Source organism: Paramisgurnus dabryanus, chromosome 9 (genome assembly GCF_030506205.2).
Source record: "Paramisgurnus dabryanus chromosome 9, PD_genome_1.1, whole genome shotgun sequence".
Taxonomy (NCBI): domain Eukaryota; kingdom Metazoa; phylum Chordata; class Actinopteri; order Cypriniformes; family Cobitidae; genus Paramisgurnus; species Paramisgurnus dabryanus.
In genome coordinates, this window is record NC_133345.1 from 23,226,999 (window position 1) to 23,247,938 (window position 20,940).

General features: G+C 39.9%; 1 protein-coding gene across 2 annotated transcripts in view; it reads right to left on the reverse strand.

Moving 5' to 3' along the window:
- Window positions 1-19,146, reverse strand: part of bcar1 (BCAR1 scaffold protein, Cas family member) — a 96,401-nt gene extending 77,255 nt beyond the window's left edge. For both annotated transcript variants that reach the window (XM_065283178.2, XM_065283176.2), the window contains exon 1: window positions 18,729-19,146. In XM_065283178.2, the coding sequence (XP_065139250.1) occupies window positions 18,729-18,740 (12 nt within the window). In that variant the 5' untranslated portion in view covers window positions 18,741-19,146. The remainder of the gene's footprint in view (window positions 1-18,728) is intronic.
- Between the last annotated feature and the right edge of the window lie 1,794 nt (window positions 19,147-20,940).

Genomic DNA, 20,940 nt, shown 5'->3' on the forward strand with positions numbered 1-20,940 from the left:
TTGTTAAAACTGTTCCATTTACATTTGGTCACATAAATGCATGCGTCTTGTGAAAACGGAAAATGCGTCTTCTACTACCGCGCAAAATGCAAATACACCATTCATTACTTCGCCTTAAAAAATGTAAGACGATGTTTATGCAACAAAAGGCGGCACTTAAGGTATGTTGTACCGTATGTTGGGCCGGGCACGCGCGTCTCCTTGCTCGGCATGAGCTGGAGCGTGCAGTACAGAACAGCAGGAGAGTGACGGCGCGATGATTTAACATACAGGTCCATGACGGGGAAAAGCGTTCATACAACTCTCACTCAAAGCTTTATTTCTTTGTTTAATATCATTGGAGTTGCTAATTGGAGTTTTTTATTCGTTCTAGAAACTTTTTTTACTCGCTGTCGTCGCTCCATAAAGCATAAGCGTTTCGTCTTTGTTTGTTTACCTCTTTGCCGGCTATAACTTCCAGGTGACGCGCTTACGTTTGGGAGGAGTAGGGTTTCTCTCTACCTTTTCTGTTTTTTTATCTTTTCTCCGCCGCCCTGTCATTTCTCCGCCCTGTCTATGAGGTGCCGAACTCTGCAAGCAACAGTGCGCGAGAGAGAACGACGCTCCGTCCCAAACCGCATACTTCCATACTGTATAGTAGGCAAAAAGCACTACTTCTCGTACTCTTTGCCTACTATATAGTATGGAATTAGGCAGTTTTGGACGCAGTGCGAGTGTGTTCACTCCTGAAGTTTTTCTTTTCTTTTTTTTTTATTAAACGTCTCTGCGTCACTCGACACAACGAATCGATTATGAAATTCGTTGCCAACACTTTTAGTAATCGATTTTTATCGATTTAATCGATTCATTGTTGCAGCCCTAGTCTTGTCTACATCACTAATCCCAGGAAGTAAACTGTTGCCTACAATCTGTATGTTTGTTGTTGTCCAAAAAAAGAGATTTACGTTGGAAACCATAACTCAGATCATTGTTTATTTTCAAGCCCTATTTGCACACACTAAAAATACAGGTATAACATAATGGCTAATTCCCAGGATCCTTTCTACTCGACTCACACTGGCCGTTTTCAAACCTTCTTTGATGGTCTCAGTGGCATTGAGAGACCATCAAGAGTGATGACAGGTCTGCTGAAAACAGACAGCGATTCTGAGCCTGCTGCTGCACCTATCCCCAATAAATATTTACAATCCATTTATTTCATCACACATGACAAGGTGTAAAATGGCCAGCTCAGCGACATGGAAGAGGAAACAAGCTAGAGACCAGAACAATACCTCCTTTCCAGCTGATGCCACCACCAGATCCAACGGTTTGTCAACGGCAAGAGGACGTGTGTTTGTGTGTGTGTGAGCCCTAGCACCTTCACTGACAAACACATCAGTCACATGTAAAGCACATCGAAACGCACAACATCAATCTGCCATCAAACAGACATTAGAACACACACAGATCAGTCGGCAAATACAGTTCAATGGCCATGTTCAGCTTGTGAAGCACATCAGAAAGAAACGGCCAATAGCACAAAACCTCTAAATTAAACTTTTTATTACAAGGACATCGGGAGAAAGATAAAAGTACTGACCTCAAAGTCAGTAAAGTACTGCAGTTAAGTTTAACTTTAGTTTAGTTTTAAATGCTATTAGTAAATCACACTGTCCAAGAGTTTTAGAGTATTTTATGAAATTTGCATATTACATATTGTTATATTGGTGCACATAAACAAAAATTACTTCATATCATTCATTGTGTTTATGAAATAAAAACAGTGTCAGTGGCAATAACAGCTGTTCGGTAGAAGGGGTAGTTTTAACCTTAAAGGAATAGTTCACTTAAAAATGAAAATTGTCATCATACTCTCATGTTGTTACAAACTGTATACACTTCTTTGTTCTGATGACCTCAAAAGAAGATATTTTGAGGAATGTCTGTAACCAAACCAATCGTGAGCCCCATTAACTTCCATAGTTTTCTTTTCTCCGACGACAGAAGTCAATGGGGCTTATGATAGGTTTGGTTACAAACATTCCTCAATATATCTTCCTTTGTGGACATCAGAACAAAGAAATGTATACAGGTTTGTAACAACATAAAGGTGAGTCAATGATGACAGAATTTTCATTTTTGGGTGAACTATCCCTTTAACCCTTTAAATCAATAAATAAATTAATAATAAGAGAAACTGTCAAATATTACACATATCAAACATATGACATAATGTCAAAAGGCAGAAAATATTTTTAAAATATCTTTGGTTAATTAACATTAATGGTTAATCTGAAAGCTCTCAATTTCTTTTTCCTTTCTGAGGATGATGAAAATTCTCCTCTCACACATAAGCATGAACGCTGTATCTAATCAATTTGGCAGAACATGTCCTGTAGTGTCAATACACTAGATACAAATCTCAGAGTACACTGTCCAAATTCAGTACAACAGCACAAGCCAAACTCTGGAACAGGCGGTGAAGGGAGACGTGGCCATCTAAGGTAAACGATCCAAAAACAAAAGGAGCCTGGCACATGACGACAATGTTTAACTATGAAATTGTATATACGCCGGCTCAGGTAACTCTGCCACATGCACGGAGTAAAAATATCTCTACTATTCCTCAGGGGTTAAGGGGAGAGGGTATTTTTGTAGTCTGTCTCTGCGAGACGAAGGCGATGTTTCCACAGGAAGTGTTTTAAATGCAAAAACATAACCTGTGTGGCGTGCACACCCCCTCAACTATGTATCTGTCTATCTCTGGACATCTACCAAGGGCATAGCCGAGACAAGCCCTGTTGACTAAAGGATCGTGTTTTTACACTCTGAAAAGACTTTCACAAAATGCCCACAACTGTGTAAACATCTTCGTCCAAGTAAATATTTTCCATATTATTCGCTTTTAATGTGATGTCACTGTGACATTCACATTATCATTTCCAACCATGATAGTAGCACAATTCTTGTAATCTCTGGAAAGATATAATCACATAGTAATAAGATGTTTGTGTTACTGAAATATCATGGAGCTCCCCCCCCAAAAAAAATTCAGTGGACAAAAGCTGATATGTGAAAGAGGAAACTGTTCCATGACACAATAGCTATCCTGAGCTCTATAGACCATGGCATTAGGGGATCTTCTGGATGATAAAATGATGGAGTGTGGAGGTGTGTGTGTATATTAGCAGCAGCAGAGTAGATGTTGACATGACATCGGCCCAGACTTATTTTGGCTGCTGGGAGTTTCCAGGCCCTGCTGAGAGCTCCTGGCCCGGTCTGAAAAAGGAAAAGAAATGGGGGAGAGAGAAAAAATGAAAGAGAGGAAAGGAAGCTCACATTCCAGTGTGGCGGTCCAGAAGTCTGCAAAATAGCTTTAAAACGAATTCAGGCAAAGAACCGACATTCAAAATTATCCCAATGTCGCAAAAATGATGTTCACACTTTTAAAGGTAATGTCAAAGAAATTATACAAAATAATAAACAGCTAATGGCTAAACAGTTCAAAAGGGCAAAGAGCATTTCAGTATAAGAAACTGAATACTGGAAAAACATCTTGGAATCTTAACAGGTGGTAAAATCATCATATTAACAAAGCTTTGTTCTGGACAGGAAATAACAGCTTTAAACTAGACTAATCTGGTCATGCTGGTGAGAACAACTGAACAACCATTTGAACATCACCTTAGCCAGGCTGGGAGACCAACTAAACCAGTTTCTTCCAGCTAAGACCAACCATTATAGGCTCAGCAGTTGGTGTGTATCATTCCCATTTTGAGATTCCTCACAAATACAGATCCTATAGCCAAATGTCACATATATATATTGCGTTACAATATTGCTTCTTTAGTTCTTCTCGCCACAATCTCTCCCCTCTATATATCCTTTCTTTTCCCAAACGCAATCTCTCCTAACTCCTCTCTCATCTCATTCTCTCTCTTTTCCTTTCTATTTTTATGTAATCCATTTTTTTTACTCTTTATCGCCCTCAATCCCTTCCCCCTCTTTTTTCTCATATGCTGAGGAATGGTCTGAGAATGAGCAGTAAATTGCTTGCCCTTCCAGTTCAAACCTAATTCACATCGCAGTTGAGCAGATTACCTGCCCAGTCGACAGGGCACAGGGACATAGGGCACGAACAGGAGATTTCTCCTGGACTCACTGAACACCACAGATTGGCCCACCTGTCCATCAACACTCATATTAATATACTCTTTTGCATATTCTCTCTTTAATGAACATAGTGAATATTAAAGTGTCAAACCACCTGGCAATATCAAGTCCTCGGCCCAAAGTTACAAATAGGGTTTGCATGCTAAATTCATTCTACAAGCCGTAAGAACAGAACAAAATGACATTAATTAATTCAGATTTTCTACTAGTTTAGGTTCGCACATTCACTACAAAACCTAAACACAACATTGTGTTAACACTGCAGAAACGTTTCTAAGGGAGACGCAAAATAACAAACAAGTTAAGAATCAACGGAGGTTTATACACAAGATGAAAAGCATTTAACTGTGCACTATAAAAATCTTTTGTGAGGTAATCAAAGAAAATGTGCTAGCCTAAGTAAGTTAAATTATTTCAAAACCCTTATGACCAATGCTTTGAACCGGTTCACGGAACGAAAACAAAAACCAGAAACTTTTGATGTTTTGCAAGGAACAGAAACGAATCCAGAAACCTTAAAAAAAATATATGTTCCGGAACAGAATCGTTTATAATGGTAACCGGTTAATACAGCAATTTTTTTTCGTTCTTTGACAAGATTTCTGTGCAATATGACTCGAGGAAGTTCACTTCCTGTCGCCGTAGACTCATCGGAGAAATGAGAAGCTTACCACCAGTAGCCTCCTCAAACCCAAGTGTCTAATGCTCAAAAATAGGAGGTAAATATTGTAGGCTACCAAGTATCTCAAGATGTTTTTTTTATACTAATTAGTGGTGTAACGGATCGCAGTTGATCCGTGAACCGTACAGATCACGACCCACAGTTCGACTAGCATGCGATTTTCAGATTAATACGGAAATTTAAATAGGGTGAAAGTTGATCATTTGCACATGTTTCAAAGGCTTGCAAATGTTAACACTTAAGTGATTTTAAACAATTTAACTGCAAAAAAGTGAGCAATTTTCTGTACGCACTAGGGGTGGCACGGTTCACAAAACCCTCGGTTCGGTTCGTGTCACGGTTATATGGTCACGGTTCTCGGTTCAGTACGGTTCTTGTTGTTATTTTTTCTTTAAATTTTTAACACACCAGAAATGTATTATCTTATGAATGTATTAATTATCCATAATTTAGGGTACAGTATTAAAAAAAAGTTATATCATGTAATCATGCACAAACTGAATTTGACTTTAAGCACATTATTGGGACCATCCCTGAGGAAAGCCAGATGAGATTTTGATAGAGCAAGAGGGAAGACATTTATGATTTCAACATGCTTTCATTTATTTGGCAAAAAAGAGAATGTGTGTATTGCCATCTACATGAACTTTATGTGCATTTTTAGCACACAAAGATAACTTGCATTTATTAAAATGCCAACTTCAGTGTAGCTCATAGATTTATCACTGAGGGGCTGCTTTAATACTGAGAGTATATGTGGACGAGAGAGAAACATAACCTTTACACCTGTAATATTTAAATCCGTCTCTTTTGTCCACTTTTGACCACTTCTGTCCTGATTACTTTGAGGGGAAATTTCTGAAATAAGATCGCGCAACTTTCACACGCTAGCAAAATGAAACTACGCGGAAATCAGCCGCTTTAATTTTATCAATGAAAGGCTAAAAATAGCGCTAAAGACGTAAAACAGTGTTCAGTACCTCAGATTTAATAATGGTAGCTGTTCGAGCACATTCAACCCATAGACTGCAGTTCAATCTATTGTTTTATTTCCGCTGTCATCATAGGTAACATGAAATAAAAATATGTTTCCAAAAACCAAACTTATACGACGCTGGCGCATCCTCCAACTGCGGGCAGACCTCCTTTTCTCTCCCACTTGCCATTTCTACACGTAACATAACCTGCAGTACTTATACTCCAAACCAGTCACCTCTTCTGCCGCGCGAAAGGGGAACACGCTATCTGAGGTCACATGCAGGGCATGAGACTACATTGCGCATGCCATGAACCGTTGAACCGTGCGGCACACACGCGATCCGAACCGAGACAAGCGAACCGAACGGTTCGGATTTTTTTCATGGACCGTGCCACCCCTAGTACGCACAGACGCACATGCGGTTGAATGTGCCTGGTCCAACTTCAAACAGGATTATCCCTATGCCCTTAAAAGATCAGAACTCTTGATGTATGAACTTGAAAGAGAGTTGCGCTACTGTGTCTCATACTGTAGTCCATTAAAATACATTTGGCGAATAAAGCACTGAAAAACAACGTAATTATCACTTTATCTGGAACGACTGTTTATGCTGCATCTTCTTCCCGAAGCACCGTTTGGAATTCATCTTCCATCTGTGTGTGTGCGGCGCGCGTGTTTAAGTGGACTCAACAAATGTAGGCATGTCAGAATTACAGTTATGCTGCTTACGTAGCCTTTATTAATGTTTGATGACAAGATATAGACTTAAGGAAAATTATATAGACTAATAATTTAAGTTAAATGACCTAATGATCAGCCTAATTATTTGTATGTCCCAATGCTGACATGGAACGTTATTAACCGGTTCGGGAACTTTATTTTTTGTTCTAACCGGTTCAGGAACATCAATTTTAGGGTTGAACCGAAAAACGTTAACGTTAAAATACTGTTTCTGTTTGGAACTAACCAACTGGGATAAAATCTGGTTCAAAGCCCTGCTTATGACTGAATGAAGAGATTATAGGGATGTGACGAGATCTCGTGCGACGAGATCTCGCGAGATTAAATGTGTATCGCGAGATTAAGTGTGTCTCGCGAGATTTCTTGTGTAGGTGAAATTCTGGCCGTTTCTCAAAAAAAAGGCTGCATCCTTCGGAGGTCGCATTTTTAAACTGCATTTACTTCATAAAGACTGTCTTTTTAGAGACTAACAATTATAAAGTTTACTAATAATTTAGTTAATCGCAAATTGTTGTAATATGCTCACGACTTGCGAATGTAATGCTCAGTTAATGATCTGAAATAAACCTTAATGACGTATGCAGCCTGCATATGCGACCTCCGGAGGAGGCAGTTGCAGGCGCCTTTTTTAAATGATATTCTATGGGCATGGAGCGTTTGCGCGCTGTTTATGCGCGCTGAGCGCCTTGCGGTTTTTGCCGGCGGCCGCAGCACGCGCCTTTGAAGGAACGCTGAGAGCGGAGAAGCGCCCGACGTCATTCGCGTCTTTCCATTGTCCACTCGAATGAGGGGAGATGCGGGCCTTACGTTGTGGTGAGGGAAGTTTACAGTTGCTTTGAAGAACCGGACTCCACTCCCTCACTCTCTCCTGCGTGTTTGTGCACCTCTCACCTTCAAACAAGGTCAGATCAAGCATCCTTTTTTTAAAGTTTCTGCTTATATGACAGTCAACAGCAAAAGAGCGCACGCTTCAATATTTGATTGACAAGACAGCTGACTAGGTGGTTGCCTAGCAATATTAAAAGCCGCGTCGACACGCACTGCTCTTTTTTTTTTTTAAAGGCAGTGCGTCGCGCCTTGCGTTTCCAAGCGTTTAAAGCGTGGTTGGTATAATTAGCCTCTTACAGTGCATGCATTATATTCTGTCTTTTACTGCATTTGCTTTTTTGTTTGGGTTTCCAATAATGTTCGTTTGGGAGCTCGTATGAAGTCTGAGACGTGTTGTGTTTTTCTGTAGATCAGTGTCAGATGTAGGCATGGGCCGATTACCGGTTTCAAGGTATACCGAGGTTTAAAACAGTCAAGGTTTCAAAACCACTAAAATGTTCTGTGATACCGTCTCCAAGGTATGAGCTGTGTTTATACAAAATTCATTAAATCATGAAGTCATGTGATTGATTTGATGTTTACATTTAATATATATTACAAAAATATTATATATGTTTTGAAAGCATATTATAATTTAAAGGCTTTATTGTACCTGGCATTTGAAAATAACACATTTTAGTGTTGCAATGGCAATACCGCAACACCGTGAAACCGTGGTATTTTTGCTAAAGGTTATCATACCGCCAGAATCTTATACCGGCCCATGCCTAGTCAGATGTGAAGTCTCAGCAGATTAAACCATCACAGAGTTTACATGATTTAATGTCTGCATGTTAATTTCTATTGTAAAGAAATGGACGTATATTAAATATTCAAATGGATTTAAACATTGTTTGGCTAAAAAATAAGCGTTTTTTTCCGTCTAAAGTGAAAGTGAAAGTGAAGATAGCATCCGAGACGAGTCTACTATCGCCCCCTGCAGGCATTTGTTATAATATATACATAATGCTATTTATTTATAGACCACAAATGTAATGTGTTTGTTAATGTAATGTTGTTTAATGTAACTTGGTTTTAATACTTTATTTGAACAAATTATTATTGCATCTTCGTTATTATGTAATTTTAAAGGCTACTGCTCACTCTATTTTTATTACCCAAAAATAACAAATTACTTCATTATCAGTTAGTAAAATAATTGTTAGGGGCAGTCCTTGATTAGTTAAAACATTTAAAAATAACATGATTTCAGTTTCTTATTCATTTATTTTATCATCGAGGGTTTCTTAAAAAGTGTAAAAATATCGTCTTGTCTCGTTCTCGTGAACCCAATCTCGTGTCTCGTCTCGTCTCGTGGATTAAGTGTCTCGTCACACCCCTAAGAGATTACATTGTTTACACCAAGCAGGTAACATCTGCTTTACACCACAGTTTACAGTAAAGCTAAAACACTAGAAAAACTGAGGTTTGCGTGCATAAAAACGCACAATAATTATTCCAGATTTCCTGGTCTGGTCTTAAACGCAGCAAACCTCTGGGAAACTAGTAGTCCAGAACCATGTAGCTAAATTCCAACAACAGGAAGAACACAGGTAGGAAGCCCAAATGGCAAATGTTTTGTCATAAATACAAGGCTTTCTTTTACAGATCTGGAATCAGCCAAGCTGGTTACTTTCATTTGTTGCCAAACCCAGCAATCATCCACGAGCCACATGAATGAACACAGGGCTTCCACCTGCTACGTAAATTAAAGACCTTGATAGACGCTGCCTCTACCTGAAACCCATTATTTCCCTGCTCCGGTGCATAGCATGTCCTATCATCCACCTGTGCTGATACACGCTTTGGTCAACCGAGCATGCCCTTACTACCTAAGAAACCTACTCAAATGCAACACAACAATATGAAACCATAGTATGAAAGATGACCATAGCATCGCATATATCTGAAAAATGTCTGTGGTACACATATGCAAGCATAAAAGTTAATAAGAACAACATGCAAAAGAGGCCTGCGAAGACATTATATGCAATAATATGACCAGCAGGTATAGCTATATAAAATTCCAGCTGTGGCGCGGTAATGTTTACTGATGAGTTTGCAATAGCTGTCTGGAAGCGTTCCGGAGACCATGCTGTGATTCTCATACAGCATTCTGAGTGCACTACAGGAAGTACATACTAGGAGTAGCACATAAACAGTCTAATAGCTACCTTCCTCCTGAGACAAACACACACACAAAGACAAACAAGACCTTGTTAAAGAATAAGATCAGCATACATCAAGATTAAATATGTATATATCATCCACAAAAGGATTGCCGCATTATCATAAAAGTGTATCCATTAAACAAAGATGAATAAAAGTCGAAGGAGAAAGTGATTTATATGAAATTAGAAAAGCTGCTGCTTATGTGTGTGTGTGTGTACTGTTTTGAGAGCGTAATAGACATCAATGGTAATCTGCGAAAACTAACAGTGACACAAATTCTAAAAAATCCTGCAGTCGCTGGCGATTCTATAAGAATAAGAGCCACAAAGTTTTGCAAGCCAATCTTCAAAATCAAATTTCTCAAGCTTCTTTGTGATAAAGCTGCATCCTTTTATTATCCTAGGCGAGAGCCACCTGTTCCTGGCACTGAAAAGCCAACTAACTGCTTAAAGGTCGCCCGCCTAGCGTATAAAAGGGAGACGTAGCATTGGGTTAGCAGGACACTGTCACTGATGCGGTTTCAATCCAGGGCGCTGCACTGATTGGGGAGAGGGACAATGGTTTGTTGAAAGGTCACATTATGGCTGCTGTGTGAAATGGAGTCACCCAATTCAACACAATCTCTCTTTATGGCTCGCTCTCCCCTATTTTCCATCACTCTGTCTCTCTCACCTTCCAGTCTTCCACTATCTCTCTCCCCAAATCCCCAATCAAACCTCAACTTCCCATCAGTGGAAAGGTCAACAGGAGGAGCAGGAACACATCTGCAATGACTTCCAATGAGATACATCCTCTGTGAAGACCATGCACAAACGAGTGCAAAGGTGATTATGGAGGTCAAGCAAAATCAAAAAGGGCACGGTAAATCCCACCCCCAATCTATTCCAAGCCAGAGTGAAATAAATTACATTAATTATGCATTGCTGTTTATCAGAGGGAAGCTGATTATAATACCATCAAGCCATGTTTGTCCGCATACACGGCACATTCATATGCATGCCGGAGAAGACCGATGACCCTGCATTCTGCAAAAGGTTGCAAACGGAAACCTGGAATTTAGTTATGAAATGGAGTTCTCCAATTCCAAAGCATACATTACGGCTTTAATTTCGAGAATGTAACGTAGAGAGCAGCAGTAACCTTCACATGGATTAGCAAGACTTCAACCGAGATTACAACCACTTCATGTTGCTGCACTGCGGCTTATGCACATCAAATAAGAGGCTTGCGCACACGCGCATGCACGTCAATGCCGCACGCTCACTCAAGCATCCTCATTAGCATTGAGAGTTCCCATGTGCTAATATGATATCATATTTCATGTGCGCACTCATACACTGACACATACACACATGGCTGTGTTGGTCTGATTAAGGTGCTCTATACAACATGTTCTTAATGAGGATCCAGATGAGGAGGTTCATTAAAACACAGGCGGACGCTGATGATGTCATGCTCATGCACTGCAATGAGGTTCAAGAGTAGAGGACAAACAACATCTCACTAATTCATTTCAACAGAGCAACACACAGACACGGCTGGAAAAGAGGCTTAGTCGATTAAGGGTCACTGTGAAGGAGATGGTGGTGTGTGGAGATACAGGTCGAGTTCCTGTAGCACACCTGGTAAGAAATAACTCTGTATAGCACTTTTCATATTATTGCCTCCGCAAGACAAATTTGTTTGCTGTTTACAAATTTTTTATTTTATTATTATGGAACTCTTGGTGTCTTCTGGATTTCTGTGTTTTCACTCATTTTCTTCTTGTTGACATTCTGCATTTATCCTTCCCTTTCTCGATATTATCTTCCTTTATATGATTTTGTTTCATGTCTAGTTTTTAATTCTAGTCCCGATTTCTTTTTCTCCACCATCCCCCTTTCTCCTGGCTCCAGCTGCTCATCTGACCCTTTCACTTCATCACTCATCACTGCCAAGCCATTCTGCATTTCAGATGGTGATCAATTCACAGACTGCCAGGGTTTAGCTTATCCTAGCTGGAGTGGACTGATGTGGGTTTAGCAGAGTTATTTTGGAGCTGGACTGGAGATGGACAAGTTGGTGGTCTACTGGGTTAAGTTCAGGTTTAAGTAATTAAGTAATAGTCTTTTTCCACCCAAGCACAAACAGCATAATCTCAGACGACCCCATTTGATTGATGAAGCGCCATAACATGAAGCCGTCACACATCAGACAGCAGATTTACAACGATGGGGACAGGATGATTTGGCACAGACAGTGGTAAAACCACAGACACACATTTACAGATGCACCACACACATTACTTGCGTTATCTATAAGCCTTTGACTCTCACAGCTGCAATATAATTAGGATCCACATTGGCTATCGGGCTACAAAGCGCATACCCACAATACACCATTTCTCTCTTATTTTCCAGACGCAATCACTCAACGCGGAATATGAAAAAGCGAGGGCTGCAAATGTTTTATGCATCCACATAATCTCCAGCCACAGACGAACGCGGATATTCCCTCCTCCCCCTTTTAATGCTGACGGGAGAGATTTACAGAGCAATGAAACAAGTGTAGGTTACGCAGAGTTCACATCATCATATGGTGAAAAAGGCCTTCGTTTCATTTGCAACTCAGCACAGCCAAGCCACGTAGACACAAGCACAACAGAAGCATGAACTGCTACTCTAGCTCAACTGGTTGGGCATTGTGTTAACAGCGTATAGGGCATGGGTTTGATACTGGGAACACACGTCACATACTGATGAAATGCATGCTTTGATTGCACTGTACAACGCTTTGGATAAAAACGTAAATGTAAATAAACTGAACCCTAGTGAAAGGCACACTCCTGCTAATAGAAAATCGAAATATTACAGGTTTAATGTGTGGCACACTCGGGTCAAGTGGTCAGGTCGTGTAACCCGTTTAGAAGGGATGTGTTGTTTAAATGACTGTCAGGTCCCATGAGAACCGAGCAGGGTGGGGATGGGGAGCTGAAAGGGGTCGTCTTCTAAGCAAACCACGACAGGTTGAGTAAAACGCGCTAGCTTTTAAAATGAGGGACCTACTTGAATTTCACACTGTGCTTGCCCCCCACTGCTGCAAGTATAAGGTTTGGTTCAGGTTGGTCAGCTCACCTCACTTTGGCTTGGTTAGCTTTGCCATCGAGTTTAGTAACACTTGGGGGTGGGAGGGATTATAGGCGTGTGGTTACATTTGCTGCCTACTGCTTTGACATCATTCATGTGAGAATGTCTTTGTACATTCCCATTCATTCATTTATTTCTCAGTCCACCACAAAATTAAAATTGACCACCACAAATAGATGTTTGCACATTGCGTTAATCACTACCTTTGTCTCACATGACAGTTTCTGTACAAACACCCATGGCATCAGTCGACATGCTCCGCTGAGCCTCATTTAAGTTGCATTTAAGCACAAACTGCAAGTCTGGAAAACACTGTTATGGTGTTTCTGATTCACAACCTGTGAAGCTAGCATGAAGCTAAAGGTAATTTTTTTACATTATAGCGATGACGCTGGTAGTGACGATTCTCTCGATTCAATCAGTGATCTACAGTGTTTTTGCATCGAGTTTTGGTACCAGCTCGGGTCGTTTGGAACCCCAGCTAAGGTGGTACTAAGAAAGTATCGGGTACTACTTACGGCACCCAGTGGAAAAGCCCTCAAAATTAAGCTGACCTGACCCAAACCGTGGGGTACTATGCAACGGAAAAGCGCCAATACTGTAGCCAAAGAGCTTCACTACACAAAAGCAGATACTATGCATAAGGGAGGCCCAAAATTACATAGGTGACCCTATTGGTGAAATTCAAGCTAAAGTGTCATAATGTAATGAGATTAGGAGCATCAAAGAGTGATTTTATCATTGATTTACATCGTTGACAGGGCCTTACTCAGTCGAAATTAAAGGTCCTGTTCTTTCAATGTTTTTGAAGTTTTGATTGTGTTTACAGTGCGCAATATAACATGACACATGTTTTAGTGTAAAAAATGCGGTATTTTTCAATTGACTTATCTCTATACCGCTGTTTTCACTGTCCTAAAAACAGGCTGATGTCTTCCTTGTTCTATGAAGTCCATCCTTCAAAATTACGTACTTTGTGTAGCTTGTTTAGTGTGTTATGATTTGATAGCAGCTTAGCTTCCCGTTAGCATAGCTGGTGACTGATGTATTCCTGTGGGCGGAGTTTAGTCAAAAAACTGTTCTAGTGACGTCATTAAAGCAGGAAGTAGAGGACTGTAGTCCAAACTGGCCGTTCACTGTAGGCTTTAAAAGGCAAATTTTGCTAAAGAAAATATATCGCCTAGCAGTGAATTTTGAGCTTTATCATTTTACAGGTATTATTTATGCTATTATAGCAACATTACACACTAACTAGGGTTTAAATGGGATCAGAAAGAAAGTGACCTTTCAAAGATATCAAGATAACATTTTCACAGAATGTTCTTTATATCATGTAGGATATTTTCACATAAACTGAGTAGAGGACTTTCTGATTAACTGGTCAATTAATAATATTTAGCGTTTTGGATCAGATGCATTTCTTGGGGTGTTTACATAGGAAGCGATCCTGCAGCAAGACAGAGCGCAATGAAATGGAATGCTGTCTTTTAAAAACCTTACTCTTTGGCAGGATGCAAGACGACGGATGGAAAATTGGCCAAAAACGTCCGTATGATTGTGTATGACTGGCACTGCAGTGGAAATCTGAAGAGAAAATGTGAAGCATGTGAAACTTGAGGAAGAAACCAAAGAAAGAGATGGGGAGGACAAATAGGCTGGCAGTATTTAAAGTTTTATTCAGAGAGAGAAAATGAGTATTTAATCTGAGAGATCTGCTTGTTTGCTAGCCCACAGACTTGCACATATTCAGTGCGCACAAAACCACAAATTCCTCACGCTGCATTCTTTTCCCACACTATATCAGCAAGAGATTTTCCTTCACAACCCTAGCACCCCTCCCTCACACGGCTAAATACGTGCACATACACACAGGCACAAACACAAGAATCAACACACACAGAGTGGCATCTGGTGATTGATAGAGATCTGAAGAATGTGAGCCACGTCCACACTTATTCACAATGCTTTTTATACATAGACGCATTTCTCCTTTACGCTAAATTCCTTGAGGATTTTGCAGCTCGAAGGGTAAAACACTGCATGAGCAACATCAAGGTCAAGGGTTCGACTTCGATCCCCAGAGAGCCCACATGTTGGTCTACACTCTTTTATCTGAGGATCTGAGCCTTGAGCTTTTCAATGCCCTGTGCAAATGACAAATAAACTGCAAAAATGTGTGCAATGTACCAAGACATTAAAGGGACAGAGGACTTTTCCAACACTTATCCACTCACGGCATGCATTGCATACTAATAAGTACAGTGTACAGCATTTAATCCATATGGAAATGAAATGTTACTTGTCAAGACTCGTGATCTAAACATTATTATTTACTTTGCTATTCATCATATATACACCTGCAGCAGCTTACGCAAAAAGATTTTACTCGGGAACTCCCAGCAATAAACAAATGAGTGTGTCAGCTAGATTAAAATGCCTCTAGTTTAAGTGTGTGCGTGTGTTCATGAGCAAGTAACAGAACGAATCGCTAAAAACAATGCATCTTCTGGGAGCGGCCAGGCCAAGGAGACTAATGGGTAACTGCATAAGGCAATAATGTCCATTCACTATGCAAGAAGAAATGAAGAAATATTGAAATTCTTCTTTCAAAGCTCTGTTTTCCCATGCATAAGGTATGTCTACCATTATACGTCATCATCAGTGAGCTCTGTCTGTTTACTACAACTCCGCCTGCCAATGAAGCTCATAAGTCAGAGACGTGGCAATCTGGTGGCCTGTAGTTGCCAGGGCAACCCACACAAATAGCAAAAGGTCTGTATCAGATGATTGAAATGCACAGGCTCACCTCAGCTAACAGTACCATCAGTATTAACATGTATGTGAAGTATCATCACAATGACAAGCACCAAATGTCAGGCGACTAAGAGATATCTAGCGAGAACCAGCGAATTTGTTCCCCACCGTCGTCCCGTTTAACCTCTTGCGGTGGCACTCGGCAGAGAAACCAAAGGACAGCAGGGGGGAATAAGCGCACGCTTGATCCCACAGCAGCGCGCACTCTGGAAGCCATCCAGGGGATGTGATAAAGATCTAAAGCCAAGGCAAATGACGTTAACAGCAAGAAATTACAACCCATCAATATGTATGAAGCCGAGCATGTGTAGAACTTATAAATTTTGAATGCAGGTATGGATGCATGCATACATGCTTCAATACATAAATTCATGTGCATTTGAATGCGGATCTTTCCAGACACATCTGTATAGGAAAAAGGGTCAGTGGCTGACAGCTACAAGTGATCTGTTTAAAATCCGTTTAACTCCATTTCAGCTGACTGGCAGGTGACTGTTGCTGCCAAAGTGGGTATTAAAGTACATGTTGATGTAGGGCAGTATTTTATTTATGGCAATGGCTTGTTTAATCAAATAAATATTACAGATTGTATTACCACATTCATTGGCGTCTTTGAATTAAATAGAGATTCAGACAAGAATTAATATTTAATAGGGAAAAAAAAGGAAGAGCAGAACCTTTTATAAAAAATGGACTATGAAAATTTTGATTTTAGAAAGGATGCCTTAAGAATTCTTATATTACTGTTTTCAAGTTGGTTAAGACCATCCGGCAGCCTGTATGTACTAAGTGACGTGGACCATTATTTTTAATTATTATAACAAAGTTATACTTTAAATATTATGACAACCTGAACTGTTGAACAGTGCACAATTGTGACCCAGACTGTTAAAACCGGGTTAGTAATTTTTTGAGGTTTCCCGCTTTCTACAGAAAATCATCCTACATAATGTAACCATTATATTATACTGAAAGACTTAAGCCTGCATTTTAAAGGCAGGGTCACAATTAGTCCTCCTGAAACAAGCCTTAAAAAATAAATGGGGTCATTTCTAAACCAGAGGCGGCTGGTGACTTCTTTTATCGAGGGCGCACGATGCAAAGTTCGTCACAACATGCATGTAGCCCCTCATGTGTGTGATTCGTAAATTCAAAATATGTGTTCGGCGCGTCGAGTGAACCTATGTGCATCACATGTCTTGTCAAAATAAGTGCCTGCTGCAGACGCGTCTAAAGGGGTTATGATAAAAAAGACGCTTGCGTGCGTTTGCCAGATACTCGCATAATCTCATGCGTAATCAGAGTTTACTGTTAGGGGAGTGTCTTGCGTGTATTTTGTGAACGTGAGCGTCTCTTTTATCATAAACGGTTTTAACGCGTGTGCAGCAGGCACTTATTTTGACACAACATGTGATGCACATGTTTCACATGATGCAACGAACACATATTTTGAAAACACGAGCAACACACATGACACTCCGAACACATATTCTGAATTTGCGCCCCTCGGAAGAGCAGTCACCAGCCGCTACTGCCATATAGGTTTTCTACAGAGTGTTCATGATGGAAATAAGCCAGTGCAGACAGAACCTTTACAATTGTTTGTTTTTGCTTTCTAGGTGACATCTGTTGGTCTCAGGTAACGGAATCATACTGGTTGCACAGAGATGAATGATTTCGAGCCAGCCGCATTCTCATCTGCGTGGCAGAACAGCTGTTGCGAACAAGCTCGATCACTCCAGGCAAAAAAACAGCAATCTGGCTTCTGTTTGCTGAAAATGGCATGGGACAGCACAGCAGTGCTGATACAAAGTGGAGTCTGAACAAACTCAGTGGCCAAGTATTTCCCAAAGAGTTTGACATGGCGATCACGAGAATGGACTTCCAAAGATTTCAAGTGCTGTTTTCCTACTCATATTTAAAAACCAAAAGTAATTCATAATTTTATGCATCATTAAGAAGCCACTTCTCATAAACCAAGGAAATGTATGAGTAAACAGCCAAAACATGCAAATCAACCTCATTCCTCCCACAGGATGTGTTATGTTGTTGGTCTGCATCATGTGCATTCACAGCTCTGCATTGAAATCCATAAACTTCCTCATTTAATTTTAGCCACCGAGGGGGAAACATTTAATCTTGTTGCAGAATGTTGAAATAAGATGGCAAAGGCAGCAGGTTGAGACTCGTACAGCTCTGAGCTAGGCTGCTATTTGAAGAAACAGGTACCTGGTGGTGGTGAAAGAACAGATCTTGCCTCAGGGTGACTAAATTTAACCCACCTGAATATATGCAATTTTATAATTTTTGCAATCTAAAGCAAATAAATGCAATTCCGCACTGACTAAACTGAAGTCTACTAGTAAGCTTACTTTTGATATTTAAAGGAGCATTTAACCCGTAGAAACATTAATCTTTATTAAAAGTGGATCATATTTGTAGTCGAAATGTAACATTAATTTAGAATTTGGTGCCTAATTGACCAAGAAAAGGAGTGTTTGTAGTCTGACCCCCTCTACAAAAATATAGGACTTCCTTCTTTCAATGATGCAAAATGATGATTTTTACATCATTGAAAGAAGGAAGTGCAACACTGAAATCTGTATTTCTCCGGTCTCAGCGGCAACTGAGGAAATGATGCACGACCATTCAAAAACATGACTGGGGTTCTAACTATACAAAGCTTAATGCAAATGGGTGAAGTGTCCCTTTAACACCACATACTTTGCATCTTCAACTCAAGTTCATGGACTTCAGGGCTGTTCCCAAATCCGCTGAGGGACCTTCACAGACGTTTTGGGCATCACTGTCGCGTGCAGCATTCTGGGCATGGCTGGAACGCGCCTACTGGACGATGCCCAAATGCTTCACGCGCAACCGTCGGACAACGATGCCGTTTAAGCAGGCAGGTCACTCGTTTCTCAGACACACCGCAAAATTCAGTTTCAAAACAGTACCGAGCAGCTGCTTTATATTCAATAAGCACAAAATGTGCAACGTTACCACTACACCAATATAACCGGAGCAAACACAGTTGTGCAATAAAGCAACCAAAGTCCGTTATAATATGCTAATAAACATGAAATAACATAAGAATATGCCTAGCTGAAGCAACCGGCTGTTCTTTCAAGCCAACATCTGTGTGATAAACGCAATGTATGTTAACTTTATCAAAACACAAGTACAAACTTACCGGTACAGACATCTTCAGCTCCTCTCAATCCACCACGAGCTTGATGCCGATTTTACACGGATGAGTTTCTTTCGCTCTAGCGTTTCTCAGCAGAAAACATCAATTTCTGTCTTGACGTCTTTCTACTCCATGCTGTCTATGAAGGGCGCAATCTGCGCGTGGATCGGGTGTGAAGTTTGATGTAACGTATTAAATGTTTCAGATGTGTGTCCGCCTCGTACGGTCAGTCAGCGCTGCGCAGTTATTTGAAAGCACAGTGTCAGTTAACCTTCACCGCGGATCTGCTGTTAGTCTTCATATAAATAGTTTAGTTTCACTCGTTTTTCCGTATAGAAACGACCTGTTCTCGGTTTGCCTGTATTGTGATGGAATACGCTGACACTTCACCGCACAGCCACAACACGCGTCTCTCTCTCTCTCTCTCGCTCTCTCTCTCTCTCTCTCTCTCTCTCTCTCTCACACACACACCTCTCTCTCATGGAATCATCAAGTTCCGTTTAAAGGGATAGTCGCCTCTTACCTCCGCGTGAATAAACAGTACATAACTTGTGCATAGATTCACAAGATGTTTATTTAAATACTATTTATTGTGGTCTGTGTGTGCTGCATGAGTAGTTTTATCCTTTTCACTTATTGTTCCCTGTTCTGCAATTAAGGAAGAAAATGTATTCCTATTTTATGTCCCCATATTATAAAATAGTGAAGTTTTTATGCATATGAATATGTTAGCCTATGAATATCTATAAACGAATACGCTCTGGAACATTAATAAAATTCACATTTAGAAGATATAAGAATTGAAAACCTACAGTCTCACTTCCACCAGTACGGTTCAGCGATTTTTCTTTGGCTTCTTATTACCGTCCATGCTGTGAGGTAAACTAAAGGCAACCGGCTATTGAAAAAAGCGGGAAACCACTAAATGTGTTCCACCTTAACTTCCTATTTAGTGGAAACTACATAATGCATTGAACGAAGCTGCACAATTCAAAGCACTAAAGGGCTTTAAAGGGACACTCCACTTTTTTAATGACTATACTCTCATTCTGGTGTAATAATTGCTGCTGTAACATATCAACTTTCAATGGCAGGGGACTATTTTCAGGCAGTGCATTACATCACTACGCCTGCTGCAGCCATGTTACAGCAGCAAAGTCCTTGATTATTTTGCTAGAATGAGAGTATAGTTCCAAGCCATTTCTGCCTAGAAATTGCAACTTTTAATTATCTGTCAGTTTTAGTACACAGTGTAACTACAGAAGAGTCAAGTTTTAAAAATAAAATTTTAGCGCAATGCTAATGGTCTAATCAGATTCAATGGATTGTGCTAAGCTATGCTAAAATTGGTAGCGCCAGACCAGGAGATCAGCTGAATGGATAACAAAATGGTAAAAATCAAATGCCGGAAAATTAGAATATTTTCAAAAAAAGTGGAGTGTCCCTTTAAACAATATCCAAAGCACCTTTACTGCCATCCCTACGTTTTTGTTGCTGCTATCCCTGTAAAAATAATATATTGACTCTTGACTTATATTTTAAGAAACACTTATATAACTTTAAACATTACAAGTGCTTACACTATTATTTTTGTTTAATTAATGCTATTCTGATTTAGAAATACTGTATTCTGTTCTGAATTGGAATTGCAGAGAATATTTTTTTTGTATTTATTTAGTTATCAGGGACATTAATAAAACACTTCTGTAAATGCACCTTTAAGGTCTGGGAAGCTTTTACAAAAACACTGTACTACAATTTACAAATGTAAATTCATGCATTTGGCAGACACTTTTATCAGAGCAATTTCAGTGCAAAGGTATACATTTTGGTTTGAACCCATGACCTTTTGTGCTGCTAACACAATGCTCTACCACTGAGCTATACCAGCACATTTTTTTCAAGCAGATTTCAAGTTGTTGGCATTTTCTAGCCATACGATCGGAAAAAACGGTTCTTATGGAAACAAGAATGTCTAAAGATATCTCCCTGACCTGACAACAAAAAGAAATAGTGAATAAAAAAATAGCGATTTTCTATTAACATGATAAACTGTTTATGCTGTCTGCAACCATTCTAGCACTCAGCATTGGCCAATCTGCATGATTAATGGTGTTTCTTTCAAAGGATGCTGATACAAAAAATAAATGTTTGGTCTTATAAACTAGCAGACACTGGGTGATGTTCAAAGGATAAAACATCCAAACAAAGATTT